This window comes from Mustela erminea, chromosome 7 (genome assembly GCF_009829155.1).
Source record: "Mustela erminea isolate mMusErm1 chromosome 7, mMusErm1.Pri, whole genome shotgun sequence".
Taxonomy (NCBI): domain Eukaryota; kingdom Metazoa; phylum Chordata; class Mammalia; order Carnivora; family Mustelidae; genus Mustela; species Mustela erminea.
Genome location: NC_045620.1, coordinates 63,009,727 through 63,030,704, shown reverse-complemented (window position 1 = coordinate 63,030,704; position 20,978 = coordinate 63,009,727). Strand labels below are relative to the sequence as shown.

At 47.0% G+C, this 20,978-nt stretch overlaps 1 protein-coding gene across 8 annotated transcripts in view; it reads left to right on the top strand.

Annotated features, from left to right (window-relative positions):
• PRKCE (protein kinase C epsilon) overlaps positions 1-20,978 on the top strand; it is a 515,280-nt gene that overhangs the window by 459,327 nt on the left and 34,975 nt on the right. For all 8 annotated transcript variants that reach the window (XM_032353625.1, XM_032353627.1, XM_032353629.1 and 5 more), the window contains one exon: positions 20,298-20,436. In XM_032353625.1, the coding sequence (XP_032209516.1) occupies positions 20,298-20,436 (139 nt within the window). The remainder of the gene's footprint in view (positions 1-20,297; positions 20,437-20,978) is intronic.

The following is a 20,978-nucleotide window of genomic DNA, read 5'->3' as shown; positions in this document are numbered from 1 at the left end:
GTTTCTGCCTCCTGAGCATCATAAGGATTATGAATAGACAACCACCTGGAGAGAATCTCCTTTTAAATACTAACCTAGTTAACCTAGTGAGCAGATGTTAATATCATCAGGTCCCTCCTCCTCGATGAACATTACCTGGTCGTGACAGGTAATGACATTGCCGTGTATTCATTCACCAGTTGGAGATTCCTGCTTATGTGAAAAATGACCATGAAGACCCATGGCTCTGTGTTTATGTGAGAGCTTCTGGGTGGAAGAGATCATAGTCTTTGTACATAAAACGTCACTCATTGATCTAACTTTGATATGCTACAAATTCTTTTAAGGGCTGGGAACCAGTCTTCCAGCTCCCTGATCTTCTACATCTAGCAAAGACCTTTACCCAACCAATGTCATGAGTGACAAGGATGGAGGTGTTGCATGTTTATATAATGTCTGGTGGCCCTAAACAATTAAAAATATTTCCTCACAAGCAACCTCTACTGAATTGGTAAATATGGAGAGTCTTGAACCATTTATACATAGTCAAATCTTTTCTGAAAAAAAAATTTTTTTTTTAAAGGATATCTCACTTGAACAATCTCACTGGGGCACAAATAAGACATTTCGGTAATTATTCGCAATGGTTTGTTGCTTACTTCCACCACCAGTTGCTCTGTGTTCTCTCTTTCTGTAGCAATTTCTCAAGTTCTTCTCTGTTGGACTTTAGTCTTCTCCCTATATAAAGCTTTAGAAAATAGGAACTTAACTGCTTTCTACTTAAATCTAAATATTAGAATAAGTGTCTTTGGAAGAATATTTGGGAAAATGAACTGATGGGCAGTGCCACAGTTCATCCATTTTGGAGAACTCAATAATCCAAAATGTGTCAGAAGGGAAAAATGGGCACAGTCCCCATTATGTGGCTGACAAAGAGGATTGTTTGGTTTCGGGTAGACTGTGCTCCTCTAGAAAGTTCTTTGGAACCGGTCAGTAAGTGAACACAAAATCACTTTGAGCACACATTTTTGGTAACAATGACTGGGTTTAATATAAAAGTTTGAGTTTATGGGAATCCGTTTATCTGGAACCAAGGAATCTTTTCTGAAGTTGGCACATCAGACTGGGGTTGGTTGTTGCCAAGCAGGGCTTAAAGAGGGGAAGGGAGAAGAAAAGTCAGTTTCCTACATAGGGTTCAGTCTATATCATTAGGAGGGAAATGATTTAGTCACTGACTTCATTTAGCCAAATACAACTAACTGATGGACTTTTTCCACTTTTTAGTGTCTTTGATATTTCCCTTCTCCTAAGTGCATACACGCTAATAAATGAGGATGGACACACACACACACACAGAGAATATTAACAGTGGAGAAAAACAAATGTTCAACCTAGGACAGTGAGTCATTCATAATTCACATCAGGATTAAATAAGCATGAAAATCAGAGTCCATTCCATGCACGATTACCGCCAGGACAAAATGGAGTATGAATCAAAATCAAGTTGTACATGTCTTCATTGTGTCTAAGTGAAGTACCTGCTTAAAATGATTAAAAATTACTGAAGGAAGTTAATCTCTGCAAACAGCATGGCAGATCCAAGCAACAGGATCAAGGCTGCCAAGGCAGGGCGCTAATAACCCAGCAGGTTGGTTCTTGTAGAGAGGGTTCAGGCCGTGCTGTTTGATCAGCTTGGCATCCAGGCTGTGGCACAGGCCAACAAGAAGTTTCCAGAAGAAAATTACCTAATGGATCTTTCTTTAGTCAATATTCCCAAGTGCCTGCTGTCTTGGAATCCAACCACCTTCAGCCCACAGAGATCTCTCTGAGTCTCCCCTGAGTACCTGTGTTCATTCTTAGTCAACCCACAGGGTTTTGTTTTGTTTTTGTTTTTTTTAAGTGCCTATTCCATCTCAGGCACCACACAGGGTCCTGTGGAGATAAAGTGGTGAACTCAACATGGTGCCTTCATCCCTTCTTGAGCCTAGTTTGGAAGATACACCAATAAGTAGGCCATCAGACTGCACTGCATGAATGCTGTGCGAGGACAGATCTGGGTGCCTTGGGACCCCCGTAGAAGGGGCCCTGAAGCTACCTGGGGAGCCTTCCTGCCAGAAGTAAGTGATGGGAATTGGCCAAGGAAGAGAGGGAGAGAGTTTCTAGGCAGAGAGAACAATTCTGCAAAAGCCTTAATAGGTATACCTTTTATCTGACATGTATCAGTACTTAAATATGTATTTTCCATTTTCATGCCAGCTTAAAAGCTTTTTCCCAGTGGAAACTCGCTTAGTATTCTCAGGTCTCCCTACAGCCCCCGGCATGTGGTAGGAGTTTGACAAATGTGAATTCCCTTCCCTCTTGTCACTCCCAGGGTTAACGCCGCCGCTGCAGCCTTCCCCAGAGCTGGCTGGCTGGGAGCAGGGAGGGCAGAGGCCAGCAGACATCCAGCCGGGGAGAGGGCAGCCCCGAGGAGGCCCGGGCAAGGGGAGCAGAGGCTCCGGAGACTGAAGATGCCTCTCTAACTCACACTTTCCCTAAGGCCTGACAGTGATGGAGTTCTGTAGATGAGCTCCTTTGAAATCCGGGTAGCATGGCTGCTGTGTAACAGCTAGCGGCTGTCTGTGCTATTTTCGGCCTCCACACCCTTGGCCTGGACGTTGAGGGCCAAAGTATGGAAAGAGCAGGGCTTAAGGGCCAGAAAGCCTGCAGACTTGGGCCTTCCCTGCTGGCTCTGTGCTTCAGCTTTGATTCTTTGTAACAGCTTCCAGGTCTGTTCTGCTCAGAATCATTGACCCGTGCCCTTAAACAATTTGTCACTGATACTTCCTTCTCAGATTGCTAAAACCCTGGACTCTTAGAATCCTCTTAATACAATGGCTCCATAGCAATGATTCCTCCAGGTTTTAATAGTAGCTTAGTGTTTTCTCTTATTTTGAAGTTGGTGTGGAAACAGCTGTGTAGGCTATTTTTAAAAAGAGAGAGAGAGAGTTCGAGCCCCACACCAGCATCTGATCCTAACCTCTCAGCTTCTGTTTGTTCATGGGTCTTGTCAACCTACGCTGTGTGACTGCTCTCCGTTCCAGGTTTCTCTTAAGGCGTGGAGACATACTATATGGGATATTGCTTATTCTACCATTCCTGACTGCTTTTCATCATACCGGTGTCTCTTTTCTCTCAGTTCTGTGTAACTACTAGCCGATCTACAGGCACCTGTGAGTGTATGAGGCCCAGCAAGCTCTCTCCACTCTCAGAGTACACTGGTCTAGCTCCTGAGATAGTTCCAAAGTGGGAAGCCTTCAAGAGTGAGTGGCTGTCATCACGGCAGCTGGCTACCCCTGAAGAGTGAGGGATTTTTAGACTGGCCTGGGACCCGTGGCTTCATCAGGGGTCTCAGTGCCCAAGAGAAGCTCTAGCTGACTTGCACAGGAAAGGAATTTGCTGGACAGTGATGGGGCAGGTCACAGATACAATGGGCAAGCTGGAAAATCAGTGAGAAACGGGCAGGGACCAAGGAGGCTGAACACAACCATGCCTCACAGACATGACCACAGCTCAGTCCCTTCACCTGCCTGCCTCTGCCTCAGAAGTCACAGGAGCACCAAACTGGCCAGACCATGATGTCCCATGTCCTTCCACAACTCACACACAGGGGTACACCCTCCCCATCGAGTCAGCTGGTGGGACTGGGTGGGAAATAAAGTCTAGGTTAGAATAGGGGCACAGCCACTATTCTATAATTCCTAGCTCTGTTTCTTCATTCTGGTTTCCCCTTCTAGTGGTTGTTTACCATTGTGCTGCTCCCTTATGGTGTCACTTGTAATGTGGTCAGTCCGGGAAAAAAAAAAAAAAAAAAAAAGGCAGCAGGCTTTCAGTTCTGTTTATGGGGCAGACAGTCATTTTTGTGTAGGTGAGGGAGGAATATGAAACTAGTGGTTTCAATGATCAAGTTTGGAAATTGCTCACGAAGGAGAATTGGAACTAGTATCTGTCAAGGACGCACCTTGTGCCAGGAACTGAATTTTTACATATTATCTTATTTAAGCATCTCAGTGAACCTTTGAAATGAGTAATTGTTATCCCCATTTTACAGGTGAGATACCTGAGCCTCAGTGAGATTAACTTACTATATTCACATATCATGAATAAGAAGTCGGAACCGGAGTAATCTCCAGACTTTTGTCTGTGAGATGCTACAGCCTCCTGCTCGGTCTCGGGCCGTTTTGCGTTAGTAATCTTTAAGTGGCATCATGGAAAAGTCCCTGTTTTGGTAAATGTTTCCTAATCCTTATGCCCTTGACCTGTAACCAATTTTCCAAGGGCCCCAAATCTAGATCTCCAGTTGACCATTAAAAATAATATTGACAAGACAATGAAATGTGGTTATTGAGAAATTGGGTCTGAACCAGACCACCACCCCTCACAACCTTCTGAGCTGGATATTGGGGTGACCCTGAAGTGAGCCTCCCCAGAGGATGACCCAGCTGTCAGAAAGTACTGATCTCTCCTGGCACCTAGCCCTGGAGCAGGCACTAGGAGGGGGGCCTGGTGAGAATACGGACAGCGTAGCAGATGTGTGCTCTCCTTCAAGGAGCTTCCATCTGATTCGAAATTCCTCCAGTGCCACTAGTGCCACTGGTCTCTACCACCCAGTTTAGACCCACATAGGGGGTGTGGTTAGGAGGCTGCTCTGTGGGGTGCAATTCCTGGTCCCCACACCCCAAGCTAGCAGTAGGCTTCTCGGCAAGGCATTCTTCCTCTCCAGGCCTCAGTTTTGTCATCTGTAAGATGGGGGTGATGGTGGTACCCATTCCAGAGAGTTTCAGGGAGACTTGAATGAGCTCACGTACGTAAGGTACATGAGTAAATACTCAGCAAACACCATTCTTGAGCAGGTGGCCTGCTCCTGGTGTCATCTGTAGGTAACAGAAACTGCAACTTAGAATTCTGTCTCTTATAAGTCATCTCACAAAGGCCTGGCATTTAGAAGGTGCTCAGTAAATACTCATTACTTCGTGGGAGAGAGGAGGACGTGGGCCAGAGTTCTTTCCAGCCTAAATGTTCATAGTGCTTTCATTCCTTGACATACTGCTTAGTGTTTTATTAACTGATGTCTCTTTCCACGCTAGAATGTAAGCTCCATGAGCGCAGGGACTTTGTTTCCTCCAGGCCAAGGTCAGTACATATAACATAGTGGTTGCTTAGTGAATATCTGAAGGCATGAATGAATTTTTTTTGTTGTTCCCTAAAAAAGGAAGACAAGCCAGCTAGCAACTTGTGGTCGGCCTCTTCCCTGGGACCTCCTGAGGCCTGGGCTGATGATCTCACTGTCCCATAGACCCTAGCCCGCTGTGGTTCTCACTAGAGCCCACCCACGGAAAGCTGTCCATACCTGTCCCTTGCCCCAGCTCTAGCCAACTCACCTGCAGGGCCCAGGGCACAGCTTTTCAGATTGGCAGCTGCTTAGTTTGATGTTGTAAAACTCAGTGGGAATTGCTGCCATTTGGATTTATGATTTTAATTGTTTTATAGTTTATACTTGTGCCCTGCAGTGATTTTCCATTAAATCAGAACATCGGTGTTTCGAAAAAGAACAGGTATGGTTGTGGGTATTTATATCTTAACAGCTAATCTTTGGCAATGAAAACTAACAGTCATCAGCAGATTAGGAAATTAGCATTTGTTTAATTAACTTCCATGTGGGGCTGTTAGTGCATGAAAATAGTGAGGTTTTTTTTTTCAGCTTGCTAAGATGATGGATTTTGCATTTGTATATTCTTAAAGCTTCAAGAGTAATTGTTAGCATCCCCATCTCTGTTAGTGTAAATGAGCAGGTAAGAATAAATTGCAAAGTTGGAAGGAAACCAACACCACCAAATATAATCTAAGAAGTCACTTCAACTTATTGATTCTATGTAAAACATATACTGTATACACATGTATTATACTATATATACATATATGAATTACATAGGTATGCATATACAAATATTTGTTACATATGTTAATACTAGGTATTTTATTACATGTATATTACGTATATACTTAATTACATATATGTTTTTATTACATATATGTAGTTTGTGTATAATAGGCATTATATGACTCCCCAAATCCCTCTAGGTATCATGTATATTAATCATGCTATATATTTATTACATATGTAATTATTACACATATAACTTTATTATCTATACTGTACAATACTAGTATTACAATATTACAATTATATTTACTATATAATAAAGTACCCCTTATGAGTAATACATGAGAGAATGGGTTACCTGTTGCCTGGACCCATTCTCACACAGCATGTTACCTACTTTATTACATATAAACTTCATGGTATATACACAGGCGATACGTAACTCCCAGCAGCTCTGCATATATCTGTGTCTATAAGTATTAATTTGTCTCTCTATAATCAACACTATATATGTCCCATATATAATCAAACACATAGATAATGAAGTGTGTGTCACCAAACATGGAGTACAATCCCTTGAACATAGAGCCATGGGTGTACTGGGAGACGTTGAGAGCACACCCTCACAGCACTTGTTCCTGACCTTTTTAGTTGCCACTGGAGTTCAGCTCTCCCCATAGCACTTGCTAAAATAAGTTCTCAAGTCATGATTTATTTCGGAATATAATATGTAGAGAACTGAACCACCAACAAATTGCACACTTTGGTGTTGAATTTGGCCACTCCACTTGCTTTCTGGCTGAGAACCTTTCAGAGACCTCCTCGCTGTCTCTGGGCAACTGGCTTACCCCACATACTGGCTTCAGTCAGAACCAAGTTGAGATATGTACCCTGTACAGGTAGAAATTGCTACTTGTCGTGCACGCTCATGGTAGCTCCAGAAGAGGAAAACTGAAAATGCTGACTCTGGGGGGTCCACCCTGCCCTGTGTGTATACCACATGCCCTCAGTACCCTTCCATGACCTTGACTGTAATGAAAGAGACTATTTGAAAGCCAGATATCACTTTTCCCAAGGCAGAGATAAGTCAGCCTATATCAAGTACCTCCCTCCATCGAACATAACCTACTACTGTTTCATCCACATCTCTGGCCACACAGCCTGCTCTAGTGTGACGATAAATGCAGCTGGTGATTGCCAGCAAAGTCAGGAAATGACGGGCACTCTGAATTTTAGCCTAATGACATCAAGAAAATCCAATCCTATTCCAAGAATGGTCCGAGGGCTAAAGGAAAGGAAGCAGATGACTCAGGTAGTACTCAGAGGCCGGGTAAGCCAACAGCCACTAGAAGGGATATAGGCTCCCTCTAGCCAGGATCTGAGAAGTGGTATTAAAGCTGTGCCCCCCCCCATTCCCCCACTAACTCTCCAGAATCTTCTCATCCATCTGTGCAGGCTCCCTGGGGGAAATTACACCTCAAGTCATAATTATGTGCCCACGTTAGCTCAGTGACACTGCAAGATTTGCAACTAATTCAAAAGACTGAAAGTTTGGGAGAAGGTGGTTTCTAACGGGAAGGAAGCAAAGAAATATCCAGAGCACAGGGACCTCCTCAGATGGAACAGAAGAAAGGGAGGGTCAGGGAGGGCAGCCAGAAGGCAGAGGAGAGAGGGGCCCAGGGAACTGGACTCTTGTTGAGCTGGGCTCCCACTACATCCACTAGCTGGGAGGAAGAGGAGAAGCCACTAGGTCCTTCCTGGGTGGGAGACTGGACAGTTCCTGGAGACCATGGAGCTCCGCTCTGGTAGGTTTTCTCTGAACGGGTCTCCTTCCTGCATGGAGACAGCTGCTGTCTTGTGCGAGGGCACATCTCCCAGCGTCACCGCAGAGTTGCTGCTTTCTTTTCTTTTTTACCCTGAGCAGAATTCTGGAATTTCTTTCCCTTCTTCCCCTTGATAGATTTGAAGTTTATAGTTCTTTTCTTTACTAAATTTGTTCACTGGGCCAACCCTGGCACATGATACCTCCACTGATCTGGAAAGTAGTCTCTTGAAAGATATAATTTACCATCATCATCATTATTATTTCTAAATTGGAATACCTAAGCATAAAGAGAAAATACCAAATAAACATAAATAAGGGCAAATGCCTTCATCTTAATGAGCTTCAGGTAGATATTTGGGCTTCCTTGGGCTTCCTGAGTTTCCTCTCTGGTTGTCCCATTCAACACTGAGCTTGTGCGCAGATACGCCGCAGCCACTCCGTTTATCCAGTGCAAACCTTCATCTGTCACTACCCAGTTGGCCTGTCCACTTAGATGCCTCCAAATCACCTCAGATGCAGCATGTGCGAGCTAAGGTATCAGTCGATACCTGCCCTCACGTCAAAGCCAGGACCTCCCCGGCGCATAGCAGCTGCCCAGGAACTATTCATCGGCTGGAGCAGTAGAGGCTGCCCATTTAATAAACTCCACCAGATATTGTGCTTTCTAATAACAAAAAGGAGGCTCTCCTTCACCTGCCTCCTGCTCATAGACCTGTATACTCTCCCCCTCCACTGGCTGCAGGCCTGAGCCCCGAACAAATGTGTGGGTGTGAGCAGAAGCCTCTAGCGGTCCTCGGGGGCATGTGTGCACGCGTACACACGCGCGCATTCACATCTCTGATCAGCTGAAGAGCACCACACGGCCTTAAAGCAAATACCTTCTAAGGCCAAATTAAACAAATTCAAATGTGAGACTCCTTTTTTTAGAAATAATAAAATCTGTTTTCTGTCCCTTTAGAGGTCAGTCCATTTTCAGCTCCCTGGCCTCGCTTGAGGCCTCCCATGTCCTCCAAGTAACTCGGGTGACCCTCACTTTGCAGGAAGACGTGCTTTCCCTACATCCCCCTCAACTTGTCCAGTTACATTTGTGTTTCCTCAGCTCTTTATCTGGGCGGAGGTGACCCACGAGGTGCCGACCCCTCTTCTAGCATGCGGCCCCTTGAACAGCTGGACGAGGAAGACCTACACTCACTGGTTGGGGCAGCTTCTGGCGCTGACCTTGAAGAGTGATGTTCTGGTCCCCTGTCTGGGAATTCTGGGCATGAGGAGCTGTAGTCCGCTTCCACCAGACTCTAGGCACACCCCCAGGAAGGTTACTGTTGGTCCTTCAGCTGGAGTGGCCCTTTTTGTCATGAATGCTGGCTAGATTTTGAGCTGCAAATTGCTGGGGCCGAGAAGGCAGGACTGGCAGCCCTGGCCTTGTAAGGGCAGTATGGGTATCCTGTTCACCCCTCTAGTGGAGAATTTACCATCCCAAGCCTTCTGGCCTCTCCCTCCAGAACCCTCCTTGAGGACAGGGACTGTGTCCTCTCCCCCATTATCCTCAAGGCCCACCACAAAAAGCAGGCTCTGAGCGGCAACCCTAAGTACCATGAAACAGGACAACCAGGGCCAACAAGGCAACGGAGGCATGAGGATCATGCTATTAGCTGGACCATCACTGGAGTGGACTGAATACAGATCCGTCTCCTTGGGACTCTCAACCAACAGTGAGTGCAGGCACTTTGCAGGGCTCTGGGGACCATGCTGGGAACATGAAGATGCAGTCGCTGTTCCCATGGAGCTCCTGTGGGGGAAACCATTTACTTAAGGAAATAAACAAGCGGAGTCCTTACAGGTTGTTGTCGTTGTTATGGAGGAAATGACTGAGGTGACTGAGATTCAGGGAAGGGTCAGGAGTAGGGGGTGGCAAGTGGCAGTGGGCTGCTTTAGGCAGGGTGACCACTGAGAGGCCTCCCTGAGGAAGAGAGGTTGAGGCATGGACCTTAATGACAAGGAGTCTGTTCTCCAGGGAGAGGGAACAGCCATGCGGCAAAGGTCTCAAGGCAGGAAAGTGCTATCAGAGATCCCTGACCCTGTGGCTCGAAAGACGGGGAGGTGGTAGCAAAAGGAGGGCCAGCTCCAGAGCCCGAGCACGATTCTTGGGCCCCCGCTCTGACTGCCATGGAAGCTGCTGGGATGAGCGGAGGGGTTCTTCCAGAATATAACAGGAGAAGGGACTGAAGGGTACAGGAGAATGCCAGATTTTGCTGCCTTTGGTACCTTGACCTTGGTTTTAACAGTTTCTAATAATGTGTTTTAATAGTTCCATATGGTATCTGAAAGCAGTTGTTCGGATCGCCTAACTGCCTGGGGCCATGATTTCCAAATTCACCTGCCTGCTCCCTGATTTTCCCATCCTTTGACCAGTGGGTATTGAGGTGCTAGGAAGGATCAGGCACTGGGTGGTGGCGGGGGGGCAGGCTTCCAGGCCCCGCCTTCACGGGTGTCCATTATGGAAGACAGACCCTCCTAGCAGGGCCTGTGCCAGGACATCTTAGCAGGAGACAGCCTCACACACTTGGGAAGCACCCAAGGCCCCCAGGCCCAGGTGTGGATTAAGAGGGGGTGTGATGAGGGAAAAGCTAGTGGAGACCCTAGAGCACCTCGCAGGGCACAGCAGGAAGCGTGTTTGCGGGGTGCCCCTGAAGAATGCGAGCAGAAGGAGAGCATCGTCTGATTTACGTTTTGTATGGAAAGGCCTGTTGGCAAAGGTTTGCTCTGGAGTGGAAAGGGAAATATTTGGTGTGCAGCGGCCAGGACTACAAGTTCAGACTTCACGAGCTCCAGCTGCCTTCGCTTCCCAGGATCTCAGACGAGAAGGGTCCTTGGGGATTAGCTCATCCAGCCGTCTTTTCTCATATTTGAGGACAGCGAGCTCAGAGAAGTGACTTGCTTGAAGTCGTCACTGTCCTTGAGCCAGTCTGTATACCGACCAAGCCCCAAAGAGCCATTTCTAAGTGCAGGTTGACGGACGGCGTGGAAAGGAATTGGGGGAAGGGAGCGTCTCAGTATAAATGTCATGTTGGTCAGAGGAGCCAGTCCCAGGTCAAGGCCTATTTCCCGTCAGTGGAGGTCAGGATATGTATCTGTGCGTGTATCAAGCATAAGAATTTGCTTTCACTACTGTGGATTAAAAAAAAAAAAGTAATTAGATATAATCTCACAGTCAGATAAATTATTCTGCAGGGATTCCAAGTCTTAATGTCCAGGTACAGCCCCGGGCTGTTTCTTTTGGCTGTGAAAGGGGTACCATTTCACACCTTGGGTTTTCCAGCTATCAGTGTGGTAGCTGGAGGGCTGCTGTGTTCAGACTGGGATCCTCAGTTTGGTCAAAATAGCACTGCGTGGCTTATCAGTTACATCTTCTAACTACCTTGACATGAGTCCAAAACAGCCGTCACCCCAACAGCAACAACCGTGCTCTCCATCCCACAGGAGGTTAAGAGTGTAGATACAATCTTTTTTCCCCCTCCTCAAGCAACCTAGCTAAGTGGTTCAGAGCCTGGGTTGATGTCGGGCGAAGCAACTCTGCCACTTGCCACCTGTGTATCCAGGGCCAGGAGCATAGCCCCTCGGATCCTTCTTCCTCATCTTTACAACAGAGGCGGTGATAGTCCTAAGGTGTCCCCAGGCTGTTGGTGAGATTCAATGAGATAATGCATTTAAAGACTTATACTGAGCCAGCCTACAAAAGCATGTGGGGAAAAAACCAAAATGGTAGTGAACTATTCTGTCCTAAATGATTGAGCTTTTCCTTTGAAAAGACTCCGAGATTTCCCTGCAGACTGGCCCAGAGTGAAACATTACCACTGACTCTCAGGTATATCAGCGTGGCAATGGAGAATTTTGAAATCTTGGCTCTGAAGCAAACGACGTCTCTCCATTTGACAGAGCGGCATGAGGACCCCTTTCCTGGGCTTTGTGCCTGTGGTGGCCCTGGAGTGATGTGGCGCTCCCGCGAGTAGCCGCCACAGAGGGAGTGAGGAGGAAGGACAGCAGCCGGTCACCGACGTTTGCCCCACTGCCAAGGGGAGTGTGCTATATTGAAGGGGAAAAATTGTCTTCTCGGGAATGTGTGGTTCAGTCTATGAAAGCAACATCTGCCCGAAGAGCCTGTGTTCCCATCTGATTAACCACAGTCATGTGCTAGCCTCCACTCTTTGTCCAAAAACAAGCAGAGTTTCTTCATAACCTCCCCCCCGAGGGCCTGCTCTCTGGTGATCCAAATACTTGGCATCCTGAGAAGTAATCTTTCTAATCTCTTATCTTCAAGTGAATGGAAGAATGTGCTGTCGTTTGCGTGGCGTGGCGTTGGGGCCTGAGTTTGGGGGAATTAGCATGCCGGAGGGATATACCATCGAGCGTACCAGGGAAATGAGGGCATTAAAAATGGAGAGGCAGAGTGAAGAAGACAGGGACATATGGGTCTTTTCCTTTGGAGTGTGTTTTCAAGTCAAGCAAAAAAACATTTTTTTTCCATTGTTTCTTATCTGCGAAGGTTCCCCGGGGTGCCAACCCTTTGCTAAATGCTAGTGGTTTCCAGAAGAATTTTCTGGCCCTTATTCTTGGCGAATCTACCAAATTGGGAAAATAAATTTCACAAGTTGGAGAAGATTTTTTAAGCTAAGATAGCTGAGGTGCTGAGGAGCCCAGGACTCTACCCAGCGTCTGCTGTTCGCTGCCTGCCCTTGCTTTCTCCCCTGGGGCGCTCGTGTTCCCCTGGGTTCGAGATATCATTCCCCGGGCCCAGGGGAAAGGAGCCCGTGATTTTTCTCCCTGGGCTGGCCTAGACGTTGCAGTCTCATTCTGTCTCTCAAGTATCCTTGGACGCTTTCGCCCCTGTGTGGTAGTTACATATGCTCTGTGGTCTTCATCCCATGGATTCTGTCTCTGTGGTTTATACACACAAGGAAGGGATAAGTATTTCTCCATTATTAAAGAGTTTTTAGGGGCCTACTGACCTGCCCCACAGGGTACGTGCATTTTTAAGAAAGGACTGTCAGAGATGCTTGGAGACTCTCAGAGACTATTAGTTACTCCTGGAGTAACTAGCATACGTCAGGCAGGCACTATGCTAGAACTGTTGCATGGATTACTTCATTCAGTGATGGCAATATTATCTCCATTTTACAGATAAGGAAACTGAGTCCCAAACATATTTGGGGTTTTCTTGACTGTCTTTTGAGTTTCTAGAAGTGATCTGTATTCCCACCTCAAGGGAGCCTTTGTTATATCATTGTGCCTCTAAATCACACCTTCCCTGACTGTGACCTCTGGGCCTCTGTATTTCCCCTTCTCACTGTGAAGCTTGCCTTTTATAAGCAAAAAGGAATTTGGGTCCCATCAGGAGCTAGAGATTTCCAGCTCGTGGATCCTACATTTGATCTGAAAGATGGTCTGTTGTGTGGAGTTAGCCCAGTACTGCCTCTTACCAGCCATGCAAGGGTGGGTGAGACACTTACCTTTCCTGAGATGGTGAAAAAGGTGGGTTGATGGTACCAAACACCAGCAGGGCTGTTGTGTTCAGGCTTCCTGTCTGTCAGGATAAGATGGCAGAGGACACTCCAGACAGATGTACCCTTTCCTGGCAGCCTTGCTCTCAAACCCCTATTCAGCTTAATGACCTGGGCCAGACTGTCTTGGAGCCTTCATCACTATTTAAGACTCAGAGCTGTAGTTGCCCACCAGCGGTCTTTCAGGGGACGTTTAACAATGTCTAGAGCCATTTGGGGTTGTCACACTGGGGCAGTGGGGGGTGTTGATAATAGCATCTTATGTATATAAGTCAGCATTGCTACTAAACGTCCCACAGTGCCCAGGACAGCCCCCCATGACAAGGAAATAGCTAGCTACAAATGTCAGTCCGGCTCCAAGGTTGAGAAATCCGGGACTAGGGGGGCACTGCAGAGCCTGTTCCTTACCATCTTCCCCATAGCTCACTGGGACCTCTGGAAGCTGGGGAGAAAGGGAGTTTCCATGGAAGTTCTCCCAAGTTTTTACTTACCCAGTAAGGTAGCCTTCAGTCAGGTTCCAAGTGACAGGGGTTATGATAAAGACATTCTGCCTGGGAAAATGCCTTTGTCATAATCAGAGACCCCCCAAAATCTGAGACTACTAAATATGCTCACTATCATCATTGTTACTCAGCCTTGTTCTTAAGGTTCTAACATAATGAGGCAAAGTAAATAAGTTACAAATGCAAACCCTGAAAGGGAGAAAGTAAAAATGATCACCAGTTACAAATGATTTGGAAAATCAACCGGAAAACACCTTTGCAAAAATAAAGAACATTCATGTAGTGGCAGGGCATAAAACAGTAAGTAGAAATTAGTGACTAACATACACATGCAACCAGAGTAAGGATATGATGGAAAAGAAGATCCCCACTTACAATAGGAATTTAGAATATAGGGGTGCCTGGGTGGCTCAGTGGGTTAAAGCCTCTGCCTTCGGCTCGGGTCATGATCCCAGGGTCCTGGGATCGAGCCCCGCATCGGGCTCTCTGCTCGGCGGGGAGCCTGCTTCTTCCTCTCTCTCTGCCGGCCTCTTTCCCTACTTGTGATCTCTGTCAAATAAATAAATAAAATCTTTAAAAAAAAAAAAAAAAAAAGGAATTTAGAATATAAAATAACAACTTGGATTCCCCAGGAGTAGACTCAGCTGCGATTATCATATAAGCCCCAGACAACAGTGCTTTTTTTTTTTTTAAAGAATTTTTATTTATCTATTTGACAGACAGAGATCACAAGTAGGCAGAGAGGCAGGCAGAGAGAGGAAGGGAAGCAGGTTCCCCGCTGAGGAGAGAGCCCGACGCAGGGCTGGATCCCAGGACCCCGAGATCATGACCTGAGCCGAAGGCAGCGGCACAACCCACTGAGCCACCCAGGCACCCCAACAACAGTGCTTTAAATAAGATACAAGTTTATTTCTTTTTCATAAGAGTGTTATCTGGAGATAAGAAGCCGGGTGACCATTTCTGGGGCTTGGTCATTTTCTTTATTGCTGAAGGTGAAGAGGAGGCCTCCAGGCATTATATCCTCATTCAGGCAATGGGTAGAAGGAAAGAGAAGATAAGCCTCTTTCTTTTAAGGCCTCATACAGTTGACTGGCTAGAACTTAGTTATGTAACCACACGCAGCTCTAAGGAAGGCTTTGAATTCCAGTTTAGCTACACCACTGTGTGCAGGGCTTAAAACACCAACAGCAGCAACGGTGTTCTCTTGCTAAGGAAGAAAATGAAAATGGGTATTGGACCGACCAGCAGGCTCCCATTAAATATAACAAGAAATGCACAAGATCTATAGGAGAGAACCTTAAAAATGCTCCTAAAGGACACAGGCAAGGCTTGAATGAATAGAAAGACAAACAATGTTATTGGATAGGAAGACTCAACATCATAAAAATTTCAATTCTCTCCGAGTTAATTTATAACGTTAGACATGTTCCCAATAAAAACATCACCAGGATTTTTAAAAAACAAGACAGATGATTGTAAAGTTCGTATGGAAAAGTAAACAAGCAAGAGTAGCCAGGAAATTTTGAAAAAGAAGAAGGGGACCAGCCCAACTGGATGTTAAAATGCATCATAAACCTACAGTAATTTCGAAAGTGTGTTATAGGTCAGCATCATTGAATGAGGAGTACAGAAGTAAGTCCAAATCCTTATGGGGATCTGGGACCAGTATTTGAAAAAGGTGATGTTTCAGTCAAGGAGGAAAAGATGAACTATCCATCTTATGGGTTTGGAAACAAATCCTACTTCACACCTTTCATCAGGCTGAATGCCAAATACATCAAAGACATACGTTTGTAAAATGAAAGCCATGGAAGTACGAGGGGAGACGTTGGGAGAATGCTTTTATAACTTTGAAATGGGTAAAGCCTTTCAAATTAAGGCATAAAATCCAAAAAACATACAATAAACCACCATAAGCAATGTCAAAAATTAAACTGGGACAAGAATTTGCAATTCTTATACCACTCAAAGTCTATTTCCTAATATAGAAAAATCTCCTTAAAGACGAGAAACAAATACCATAAAGGAAAAATGGCAGTAGTACACACACACACACACACACACACACACACACACACAGATACCTTTTAAATATATGAAAAAATGCTCAGGAGAAACTTGAGAATATACCAAGATAGGGGCTCCTGGGTCCTGGGTGGCTCGTCAGTTGAGCATCTGACTTGGGCTCAGGTCATGGTCTCAGGGTCCTGGGATCGAGCCCCTCATGGGGTCACCCACTCAGCAGGGAGTCTGCTTCTCCCCCGCCCTTTGCCACTCCGCCCACATGTGCTTTCTCAAATGAATAAAATCTTAAAAAAAAAATACATACATATATATATATATATATATATATATATGTATTTTTTTTTTTTTTGAGATACTGTATTCCACTATCAAACTACCAGAAACTCAATCACGTACCATGTCAGGAAGGAGGCACTATCGGTACTGCTGACAGAAGTGTAAATCCTTCAGCTCTGAGGAGGGCAGTTTGGCAACATCCCTCAAACTCCGTGATCCTTTTCTAGCGTATTCAGACATTTCTTTTCTAGAAAATCTGTACAATTACCTTCATATGTTTATAAGCTTATTCACAGCAGCACTGTTCTTAATAGCACAAGATCAGAGGCAGGCTAAATGTCCTCTAGGAAATGTGACAGAGTGTTGTACAGCCATAATAAAGAGTTAGGAGCCTCTTTATGTGCCAAGACAGATCTCCAATATGTATTAAGCGGAAGAGATAAGGTGCAAAAGATCACATGTAGTCAGGTCCCAGTTCGTTAAAAGAGGGGACATAAATATATAGTCACACATGCTTGTTTATGCAGAAAGTATGACAAAAACAAGACACAAGGAATGAACAAAATGCAGTTGCTTATGGTGGGGGGGAAGTAGTATCTGGAGAACAAGTATAGGAGGAAGAATTTTTACTGTTTGTCCTTTTATACTCTGAGTTTTAGAACACATGAAGGTATTGTCTACTGAAAAGAATTGATTGAAGCTATTTAATAAGTAAAAGCTCATCGTATTGACTCCTATAGAGGGGAAAGGATTTTGCTGTATTTTTTCCACTATTAACAAAAATGACCCCATTCCTTAAAAAATGTCCCGGTCCTCAAAAGTACCCTGTCCTTGTATTTGAGGACTGATGGGGATTAATATCTAGGCAGAAGTCCCTCTTTGCAAAGCTATCAGTCCACAAGTTTGATGAGTACTTACTTCGTGCCTGGCTGCTGACTTGAGCACCAGGGGAACACCCATGAAGGAGAAAAGCCTACACAACCTGTCCAGCCAGCTGGGCGTCGGACCCGGCAAGGCTGAGAAATGATTGTCCCTGACCTTCCCGGGGAGGATTTAGAGACCCCTCGTGAACAGGCAGCACTAAAACTCAGCAGGTGGGGGATCCTGCAGAAGGAACGGGAGGTCGAAAGTCGGAGGTCACCAGGCAGCAGTGCCGCTAAGGGGGAGGGAGAGAAAACCGAGAGGGGTCGCCCTCAGCCAGCTGGGCAGCAAGCAGAATTTCAGGGACTCCACCCTTCAGCAGCCCTTGACCCCCAAGCCCCTTGTAAGGAAGGGTGGATGTCCTCTCTCTTTTCCTCGGCCGCAGCAAGCATGGCCCTGGGCGGCCTCGGCTCTCTCCTCCACTGAAACTCGCACTCAGGAACTCACCGAGACAGACAGGTTTGTTCCCGGCCATGAGGGTTATTTTTCTTTTTAATGAGACTGAAGACTCCAGGAGGAATCAAGTTTTAATCGTGGCATTTCTGGTCCCCGGGGGACTTTCCAACTGAACTCATCTTCCCTGTCACCAAGGAAAGGAACATAAGTCACTGTCTCTTTCACGGGGCTTGGTTTTGTGTGGGGAGGCCGAGCTTCAGAGAAACACAAGGGAAATTTGAGGAGGTGAGTCGTGGCAGGATTTCTGGCATCCATGGCAGAACTGTGTGAAGACACGCTTTGGCCTGAGGCCTCCCTTCCCCACAGCAGAGGGGCAGCTGCCTGTGTGCTTCCTGCAGAACATCGTTGGCCCTCGTGCCCCCCCCCTTCAGCGTGGGGCAGCTTCTTCCCTCAGGGAGCAGAGGGGACAGGCAGCAAGGGGACGGTGTGTGCCCAGGCCTAAAGAGGGGAAGGCAAAGAGCAGGAGATGGGGAGAATAAGACGTTTCGCCTTCTCCTGCCCTGAGTGGGAACCGTGAGCTGAACGAAATGCTGAGTGGAGCTTTTGGATGGGCAGAGCTGAGGCTGGCTTGGAATCTTACAAACCTACTCCATTCATACAAAGCAGAAATGCGCCTTTCGGACAGGACTTTGAAGAAGGGAGCTTTGAGAGGTCATGCATGGGCTCGTTTCTCAAATTGGGGTTGGTGGCTCATACTGGAAAAAGTCCACCAACACAAAGGCAGGAAACTGAAGGAGTGTAGTGCACAGAGGCGGGAACACCAGCCTTTGGAGCTAGAGGGGACCAAGTTCAAGTCCCAGTGAAGTCAACCTGCTCGTCACCTTTCAGAAGTCACTTAACCTTCTTCCGGCTTCCATCTACTTGCTGCTGCCACAATCAGAGCAAAGCACGCTCTTCTGAACCTTCACTGTTGTTCAGGTCATGAATGTGGTTTGTAGCCCACAGAGGTGCTTTCCACACGTTTGTTATTGCTGTTTTTAATACACATGTTGCCATGGCAATCATCGTGCATGTGGGCCGGGCAGCCCTAGATTAGGGAGCATGAAGGGGTTGTAACTTAGCAGGGCACACAGGTTCACTTCTCAATGACGCCCACATTTGCAGGTGGACAGATAGAACCCCCGGTTCCCTCTAACTCTGTCTCCTCGCGAAGGAAGTGGGTATAACACTATAAAGGCCTGCTACTTCCACATACTTAATCTCAACCCTTCAAACAAGCAGGAATAGGTCATCCTAATTCAATGGTCGAGGTAACGGACCAGCAAGGGGACTTCACCAGGGCCATGCCCCCCTAGGGATTAAACCCAAGGCTTCCCATGGCCAAGTCCATGTTCTTCTCCCTTCCCTCCCACCCCAGCCAGAGCTGAGCCTTGACCACACACGGTGGCCAGCGGGGGAGGCTGGAGACCCTGGTCCCAGGGGCTCAGCTTGGTTGGGCTCACTGTTCTTTCTGTAGTTCACAAGTATCTGCTTAGAACAGCATATTTTATGAGCTTTCTCTTTTCTCAAGAAGTCCCAGCTGTAAGCGGAAACAAGGCCTCGGGTGCAAAGCAGGGAGGCCCTGAAGTGCTTCCTGCCCCACCTTTGCACTCAGGCCTGGATTCCTGATGGTGGCTGGAGTTCAAGTCTAGACGCCAGCAGGCTTGTGAGAAAGGCCCCTCTTGCTCTAGGTGCAGGGTAATGGGCCTTCTTTGCAAGACCCTCCCACCCCACCACAGCCCAGCGTGGCCGCTGAGGGAGGGCCGTGATGGGGGCCTCCCTCTGACAATCTAGGTCCTTCTATGAGACAGGTGTGGGGTTTGCAGATTTGGTTGGTAGAGGGGGTTCCTACCCAGAACTTCAAATTTTATACAAGATCTTACATGGAACCCCAAACTGTAAAGCAAGAGAGCTGCTCTGGCTGAAACCAGGATCCCATCCCCCACCCTGCCCGCCCATCGTCCCCCATGGTGCTCACTCAACCGCTGCACAGAACCGCCTGGGCTCTGTAGGGCCTGGTTGTCTCCACCAGCGTGTCCTCCCTCCGGTGCCCAGACCCTTCTGCCCTCTGCCTGCTTGCCCTGTGAAGATTGATCTTGCACACAGCCTGTGCTGCCCATGCTCATACAGGCAGGTCTCTCCTTGTCCTCAGCATGAATTTCAAACTCCTCTTGCATTCTAGGCTTTTGGGTTGGTCAGCATGCCTGTCTTTCCCCGCCATCCACCAGGGTCCTTCACTGCCTTGGCACCCACAGTGTGCGCTTTCCCTTCCCTCCCACCTTTTCCTGTCATGCTCTTTTTAAACCTAACCCTCTCTCCAAGCTTCTCTTGAGAATCACGTTGTCCTCATAACCCTCCCAGGGTTATGTCCTCATAACCCTCCCCCCTGACACGACAGCTCACAGAGTCAGCGCTCCGTAGGGTAGCATCTGATTCTGACGTGGTTTTAGCCGGGTCATGGATGTTAGCATGCGTCACTCTTGTCCCTCCAGCTTTCCCTATGGTTCATTCAGGAAAAAAGGGGGATGACTTACTTCTTCCTCTCATATCAAACTCTAAATATATGGATTTCAGCACATAGTAGGGCTTCATCAAATAACTACTGATTTTATTAAACCACAGCAGTCTGAGACATTCCTGGTGTTACTGAAGCCCCCACCTTGGGGAGCACAGAGGCACCTCTGGGGGTTGGCCGGTGTGGGTGAGAGCCCTGGACTGAGGTGGGGGGCCAGCAGATCAAGCCTCCTCAAAGGCTTTCCTCCCTGAAGCAGATTTCCCTGAGATGTGCACATCTCTCCCACCTTAGAAAGACCCTATTGGAATGGCTGAGGCATTAATTCTGAGCCATCTCTCAGGGATTTGAAACTGGACAACATCCTTCTGGATGCAGAAGGTCACTGCAAGCTGGCTGACTTTGGGATGTGCAAGGAAGGGATTCTGAACGGCGTCACAACCACCACATTCTGCGGAACTCCTGACTACATCGCGCCCGAGGTAAGACGGTGCACAGAGAGCCACCTTCTTCTGCCAGGGCTGGGCCAGGGCTGTGACCTCATTTGCACTGAGGTCACCTAGCGGTGCTGGGGGAAAGCGCTAGAAAACCAGGAGAGATTCTAAGGGAGGAAAGAGAAGAAGAAGGGTAGAAGGCTTACCAATTTCTCCATAAGGAAATGGTAGTGATGGAGGAGATAAGGGGCCAACAGTGAGCAATGGGCCATTCCCCATGCTAGGGCAGAGCCTCGCTGGGCCTCACCCTTTCATCTCAGTCCAGAACTACCAACGAGCTAGGACCAAGAGAACTTTGTAGACTTGTATCATCGTCTTCACTTCTTAATAACCAGAATAAAGGAGCACCATCAATAAAGGTGGCAATTAGCTTTATCAGCAGTAATGTACCTACAATAAACCTCAGATTTATTTGCCATTTCTAGTGTAGGGGTTCTGCATGGCCGGTGCCCAGGGTCAAGCAGGAAGAGTAAAGCGTGCTTCATTGTAAATGTAGATCAGAGAAGTTCCCTGGGAACCTGACTGACAGA